The sequence below is a fragment of the Gossypium arboreum genome, chromosome 2 (genome assembly GCF_025698485.1).
Source record: "Gossypium arboreum isolate Shixiya-1 chromosome 2, ASM2569848v2, whole genome shotgun sequence".
In the NCBI taxonomy this organism is placed as follows: Eukaryota; Viridiplantae; Streptophyta; class Magnoliopsida; order Malvales; family Malvaceae; genus Gossypium; species Gossypium arboreum.
This window is the reverse complement of record NC_069071.1, coordinates 40176947-40184671: the sequence shown is the minus strand read 5'-3', so window position 1 is coordinate 40184671 and position 7725 is coordinate 40176947. Positions and strand designations below refer to the sequence as shown.

Sequence of the window (7725 nt, the reverse complement as noted above, 5' to 3'; positions counted from 1 at the left end):
AAACAGAATACCCAGGTTTTTGCACACGGGCTAGGACATAGGCGTGTCGTGGCCTGTGAGGGACACGGGCGTGTGTCTGGCCGTGTGAAAACCCCTATAGGTGTGAATTAGAAATTAATTCTACACGGGTGTGGGACACGAGCGTATCCCAGGGCGCTTAGGCCGTGTGAGCCACACGGGCCATCAGCACGATGATGCCGAGTCGATCACACGGGCGTGTTGCCCTTCTACACTAGCGTGTGCCCTATTTTAAGGATAAAATTTTCATAGTTGGTTTAAGGACCCGTTATAGTCCCGAATGGTTTTCAACGATCGATTTGAGGCTTGTAGGCCCATAATAAGAAGTTTAAAGTAGAAATTGAAGAATTTTTAAGTTTGGATCGAGTCTCGGTGACTTGAGATTGGTTGTATGCATGAGATCAAGTTAGGTAATGCCTTGTGCTCGTCCCCGGTATGGGTTATGGGTATAGGGTGTTACAAAATCATTGTGGTTAGATAATATATATTTTATATATCATACCACAACAAAATATAAAATTTATAATGTCAAATTAATATAATTTTATAGCTATAAAAGTTTAAATATAAACATTTTCTATCCTCCACCTCTTATGACATAATTTCATCTCAAATTTTACAATGATATGAAAATATCACAGACAGGATAAATATCCCAAAGTTCATGACAAGTAAGTACTTTTACTCACATTCCGCAATAATCATATATTTTAATCAAAATTAAACCAATCAATTCTATTAAAAATGAAAAAATATTTATCTCCACATCAAAATCCCAATAACTAAATGTGTGAAGGGTTTTATAAATTCATAGAGATACGGATAGTGAATTATATAAATTGAACTTTTAATAGAAATCAAATCAAATTTCAAAAGAAGTTGATTAGATTAACTTACATTACCATGGATGAGAAGTAGTGATTATAAACATTCTTTGTAATGAAGAAAACGAGATCATCCCCAAGCAAATATCAAAAAACAAACTTTGAGAGTGAATCTTACTTCTCTATTTCATATAGATAACGGTATCAAATCTTTAACCATCCTTAAGAACAAAAAGTAAAATAAGTTAATCAAAACAATAATAACATATAATGAAAGAAGAATGAAAAAAATAATCAGATATGAAACGTTAAATAAAAGAAACTTCTTGTAAAAACTTTGCATCTTGCCGTCAAAGATATTAAAAATCATGAAGGATAAATTTGATCGTCAATAAAAGGAACTATCACTTTGAGCAAGATCGTGCTGATAACGTGTTATAAAATAAAGAGAGATGGAGAGAATAAAGAACAAAGAAAATATGGAAGTAATAGAGGATATATTTTATTGATCAAAAGGGATGATTATAATGTTTCATCATAGTCTCTATCTATAGGCATAAGAAATATAAAAGAAGTAAAGATCTAACTCTAATAACTATTAGAATTTAAAGTATATTAAAACTTTATCTTCATCATGATGGACATCCACATAAGAAGATATTCAAAACATCTATAACAAATTTTCACTTATAATTAAATTAATTATGAAGTGCATTCTTATAATTAAATTAATTATGAAGTGCATTCTTTATTAAATTAATTCTCTATAACAATATAGTCTAAAATTTTAAGTAAAATTATAGTTATTTCATAGAAGCAAGCCTATTAAATATAACTTATTAAATAAAAATGATCTTAATTAAAATATTATTTCAATAAAATGTTTAAATTTCACATGAAAAATAATCTATTAATCATATTTTCTTACAAGAAAATAGTTTCAACTAGTGGAATTAAAGATATCATATTTTATCTTAATAGTTTTTGAATTGATATCTTTAATTCTATTAATTGAAGATTATTTCTATTTAATAAAATATGATTAATAATTTTTATGTGAAAATTTAAACAATTAAACTATGAATTTGGATCATCATAAACTTGTATTTGAATTTAATAACTCTTGATAAATTAATTAATTTAATAACCCATACTATTTTTTGAAGGTAGATAACTCATATTAATTAATTAAGCTTATTTATTTTATGAACTTTATGATTAATTATGTAAAGAATGTAAAATAAAATATACATAAAAACAATAATGCATGCATCTTTTATATATCTTTTAATTTTGTTCACTTTCTTTCTTTCTTTTTTATTTTTACTTTTTGATGAAAATTCACCCAATAGATTCTATAGTAGGTTTAGAACAGCATGTTGTTGTCGGTATCTTCTCAAGCAAAATCTTTGACGCAGAAATAAAGCAGTTATAGAAAAAATTGAATATGTAAGGTAGATTTATGTTGCTACTAAACCAAACCAATGTTGCTACTAAACCAAACCAACATATCCACGTTCTAAGTAACACTGATGGTCTCCAATTCAAATCAAGCAATTCTAAGCGTTGGGATATAGCTTAGAGATTGTAGGTAAGTGCAACCGCAATAAAGGAGAAAATGATATGTAACAGAAATTGGGAAATCATATTTGTGCAATATGACTTGGAATCCTTCTGTATTCAGCAATAAACAAGGACTCACTCCAACTGAGATTACAAAGTTTCTTCTTCTTTTTTTTTTTTTTTTACTGCTAAAGATTCCAATCTAAACAAAGCAGACACCTTTGATCTAGCAATACTTACTCCCACTTTCTCCAGTTTCAACCCGATTCTCATACCCACCCACCCCCCCAAAAAAAAAAAAAAGCCTTCCCAAATGCTTTCAGAATGTAAACATCTTAGCTAGTTGATCAGTTTTGCCTTATTTCTTGCAGCATTTCCACTACCTTCTTCATCTTTGGTCGTTTGGCAGGTGTGCTGTCCGTGCATAGCAAAGCCACCTTCAAAGCTGCAAGCATTTCTTTCCTCCAACCAAATGAAACAGTGCTTAGCTTTGCATCAAGTATCTGCTCAGGGGTTTCCCCTCTCACCGGAGCTCCTTGAACCCATTTCACCAAGTCTACTCCTTCACCGAAATCGTCGTCAACTGGTATTCGGGTAGTGAGGATCTCAAGCAACACAACCCCATAGCTATATACATTTCCTGGTGCAGTGACTTGCATTGTATACGCATATTCTGGACCCAAAAACATAAACCATTATGCAAAATAGTGACGCAGAAGGAAAGAAACAGATTAAATTTTAAACCATATGCTACTGTGAGCTATGATACTTACCTGGGGGGATATAGCCAAAGGAGCCGGCTACAGCACTAATACTTGCAGTGCCCTTGGATGGATCTAAGAGCTTTGATATTTCTATCTCCCCAAGCAATGGCTTAAAGTCTGCATCGAGAAGTACATTACCCGAAGAGATATCAAGGTGGATAATTGCCACATGATGAAGGAAAGCCAATCCTTCTGCTACTCCAATAGCAATCGATAGTCTTCTGGGCCAGTCAGGCTGATACTCTGTCTGCTTTGAGGACTCGTGAAGAAGTTCAGCTAGTGTGCCATTGGGTAGATATTGATGCAACAGAAGAGCAATATCTTCGTAGATGACAAAACCAATAGGTCGTACAAGATTGTCATGATTGAGCTTGCTTAATCTTTCAAGCTCCCTTATCATCTTATTTTGATGATGAATTATGGTTCTGTCCATTGATTTCAGTCTCTTCACTGACAAAACCAATCCAGAAGCCATGACCGCCTTGTAAATGGTGCTGAAAGTCCCACTGTTGATCTTATTTGAATCCTTTGAAGTGGCTTTGATTACAGCATCGAGATCTATTGCCTGCCTGAGATTCTCCACAAACACATTCGCTGCTATTATTATTGGTTGGTTGTCAGTTGCTTCGTCTACAATGTCTACACTTTTTGATGCCTTTTCTTGTCTCTCCCTCATCATAAAGAGCAGAACCACCATTATGACTGATACAAACACCGCAAGACCTGAACCAATAACAGCTAGTATAACCCTGTGGGAAACCCTATGGTGGTAGTTCACCTGGTCTGAACCAATAGAGTTAGCACATAAGAAATTCAATGGCTCCCCGCAGAGCCCTTTATTTCCTTGAAAGCTGGAGTTCGTACTCTTCTGGAATGGTACAAATGTCGGTATCGGGCCAGCAAGCAGATTATTTGAGAAATTGACTTCTATCAAGCTCAACATACCCTTAAATTCAGGTGGAATATCACCACTAATCTGGTTACTGGAGACATCAAGAGAAACCAACTTGTCTAGTTTCCCTAATTCCGGTGGCAGTTGACCATGAAGATGATTGAAACTCAAATTTAAAGCTATCTGCAAGTTGCGAATATGGCCAATCTCAGGAGGGATACTTCCAGTTAAATAGTTGCTGCAAAGTTGCAATTCAAGCAGTTTCACACAGTCGCCAATCTCATGAGGTATTTCCCCTTGGATAGAATTCTGTCCCAAAAGCAAGTACTGCAATCTTGTCATATTGCAAATATCATTGGGTATGGTACCACTAAATCTATTGTTGCTTAAATCAAGCTTGTTAAGATTCTTGCACCCGAGAATTGATGTTGGAATATTACCAAACAGACTGTTCCCAGAAAGAATGAGCTCTTGAAGATTCGTAAGTTGTCCAATCTCCGGAGGGATTATTCCAGTAAATCCATTGTAGGCCAAATTTAGGAGTGTAAGGTTAGTACACTGAGCAAACTCCGAGACGATTTCACCAGAGAGATTGTTATTATCTGCTTCAAAGTATGTGAGGCTGCTAACATTTCCAATTGTCCTGGGAATCACACCAACAAGTTTGTTATTCCCGATACGGATGCTTGAGAGGCCAATGCAGTTACCAATTGCTTCGGGAAGATCACCGGAGAGTCCATTCTGGGTGAGAACCAAAACTTCCAGCTTCCCCATACCAAAAATGCTCTTTGGTATTGGCCCATCAAGCCGGTTTGAATGAAGGTTCAGCAATTTGATTTCAGAAAGGGAGCCTAGATTATCAGGAATTTCACCACCTAATTGGTTCTCATAGGCTGTAAAAACTCTCAAATTGGTCAAATGGCCCACCCAATGTGGGATAGAACCACTCAACCTATTGCTAGAAATCTGAATTTCCTGCAAATTTTCTAGCACCTTGAATTCTTGAGGTATCTCTCCTACAAGTAAGTTGTTTGACAAGTTCAATGATCTAAGGTTTCTAAGACTAGCCAACTCCAACGGAATAGAACCTTCAAACTTATTCAATGACAAATCCAGATATTGAAGCTGGGATAAATTCCCAAAAGCTGAAGGAATTGGCCCGTTGAAGTTATTATAAGAAAGGTCGAGGTGTTTTAAAGCTATAAGATTAGATATTAGAGTAACATTACCTCTAAGCATACGCCTAGAAAGATCAAGCCTTTCAACAAATGAATGGTTGAAGCCACAATGAATGCCTTCCCAATTGCAGTAGTCCGTGCTGTTGTCACCCCAACCCGGTACACCACCCAGCTTCTTTTTAATGGCTAACAATGTAGCTTCATCATGGAGCTGAGCATCCACAAGAACTGGTCCTGATAGAATCCCAACCACCAAAAATGACAAGTATAAAAATGCCATTATCTGAGCTTATCTTTTGTAATGCAGCAAGCTCCTCTTCAAATAACAAGTTTTTGAGGAAAAAGCAGTGAGGTTGGAGCCCAAAAGACAGCAACTTTCTCACTGGTCAAAGCATCGCAGTCAGTATACAAAGAGTGAAGATTTCCCAGAGACTGAAAACCCAGAAAAGGACAAACATATCCCATTAGAGATATTGCCAGAAAACTAGTAGTGATGGAGAAGCAAGTAGCCCCATAGTTTTAGGTAAAGATGAAAGGAAACCCGAGGAATGATTACGGTGGGAGAGTGAGAGAGAAGAAAGAAACGCAAGAGAAGATGGGGTGAAGGAGGAACTGAAGGGGTGATGTTAGGTAGATCAAAGAAGATGATTCAGTATGCTTCTGAAGAAACAAGTCGAAGCAAAGGAGGGTAAAGGGTAAAGCTGGGAGAGAGAGTGTAGTATGTTTGGGAACAGCAAAAGGGAGGTTATGCCATGGGGATAGATTCGATGAAGCCAATTCCTTTTTCACGAGAACCGGGCAGTGTTGATTTAATGAAGGCCGAATTGCATCAAACGCTCTCTCTCTCTCTCTCTCTCTCTCTCTCTCTCTCTCTCGGACTGAAAGCTGAAAAGTGTAATGGGACATGATATGATGCATCCGCCAGGGCTAGCTTAGTGTCAGACACACAGATCATGTCCCCTTCCCTCCTTGTCTGTGAGCCAGAGATACAACAAACAACTAAATCGTAATACCCACCATTTTCCATATCAAATAATTCACCTATGCTTCCTTCCTTTCCGCTTATAATTTATTTATTTATTTTCTAGGAGACATTAGCTCATCAAGAACTCTTCTTTTTCTTCATAATTATTTCATCAAATAATTCACAATCGAACAAACAACATATCACAATATTTGATATCAAACCATTTATACCTATTATTAATTTCACTCCTTCTGTATTGATTTATTCATCACTGAATATTTAGACTCAACTAATTTCTTTTAAAAACATATTAGACTTCAAAAGCTGAAATATACTCTGTAGGAGAAAGAAATAAAATATATTAAAATAATAAAACATGTGGCATCAATAAAATATATTAAAATAATAAAACATGTGGCATCCTTTTTATTTTTGGAAGCAAATTATAGCTCAAGTACATTGAATATTAACTGTTATCATATATATAATGCAGTAAAATACACACTAAAATTGCGAAAAATGACGCAATTATGTTTTATTTATTTATTTTTGTTTTAATTATCCATTAATTTTTTAATAAATCATATTATTTTTCATCATATTTAAAAAACATTATGTTTACATGATAAAACCTAATTAATATTTATGGCCTTCGTATATGTTCATTTAAATCATAATTTAGAACTAAAAAATAATAATATAATTAAAAACCTAATAATAATAATAGTAATAATAATAATATGTTGATCTTCACACTAAAACTATGAACATTCAATTATATTATGATTTAATGCATTAAAATAAAAAATATATAATAAAATTAATTATCCATTAATCATTATATTTTTGGTATTTAATGAACATATTAATTTAAATAGATTATATTATATTTACTTTTAACAATTTGATATAAAATTGAACTTTCAATTCTCATAGGTTATTTTTTTTTGTATATAATAAAATTAAATTATATTAAATTATATGATAAATAATTTCATGTGTTTTGTGTATATTAATTTAAATAAACTGTATTAACTTTTATTAAAAATTCAATTATTTATTTTATTAAATTATAAAACTGAACATTAAATATTCTTTACCATAATTTAAATAAATTATAAATTATATTCTGTTGCGAAAATCATCGTTCAATTACCATAGTTTTTCTTATATTAATTTAAATAATTTATATTATATTTATTTAATATTTTTTAATAATTTATTTAATATTCTTTTAACATTATAACAAGGTACATAATCTATACTTGCGTCAAGTGACGCGTTTCAATTTTACATTTAATTTCTATTATTTATAATATATTACAATATTTTTCATTAAAATAATTAAAATTTTTAAAAATAATATTGTTTTTTATTAAAATATTTTATTAAAATATATTATCATGCTTACTAAACTAAAACAATGGGTACAATCATATTTAATATATTAAAATATTGATTATTTAATGTGTAGATATTATATTTAACCGTGCATGAGTACCAATTATTATAATAGTTA

At 32.7% G+C, this 7725-nt stretch overlaps 1 protein-coding gene across 1 annotated transcript; it reads right to left on the bottom strand.

The window, feature by feature from the left end:
• Positions 1–2271: 2271 nt before the first annotated feature.
• On the bottom strand, positions 2272–6519 carry LOC108465100 (leucine-rich repeat receptor-like tyrosine-protein kinase PXC3). Its single transcript, XM_017765413.2, has 2 exons — positions 3179–6519; positions 2272–3078 (listed from the first exon to the last, which is right to left on the bottom strand). Exons 1-2 carry the CDS (start codon positions 5517–5519, stop codon positions 2753–2755), a joined length of 2667 nt encoding a protein of 888 aa, XP_017620902.1. The 5' UTR covers positions 5520–6519; the 3' UTR covers positions 2272–2752.
• Between the last annotated feature and the right edge of the window lie 1206 nt (positions 6520–7725).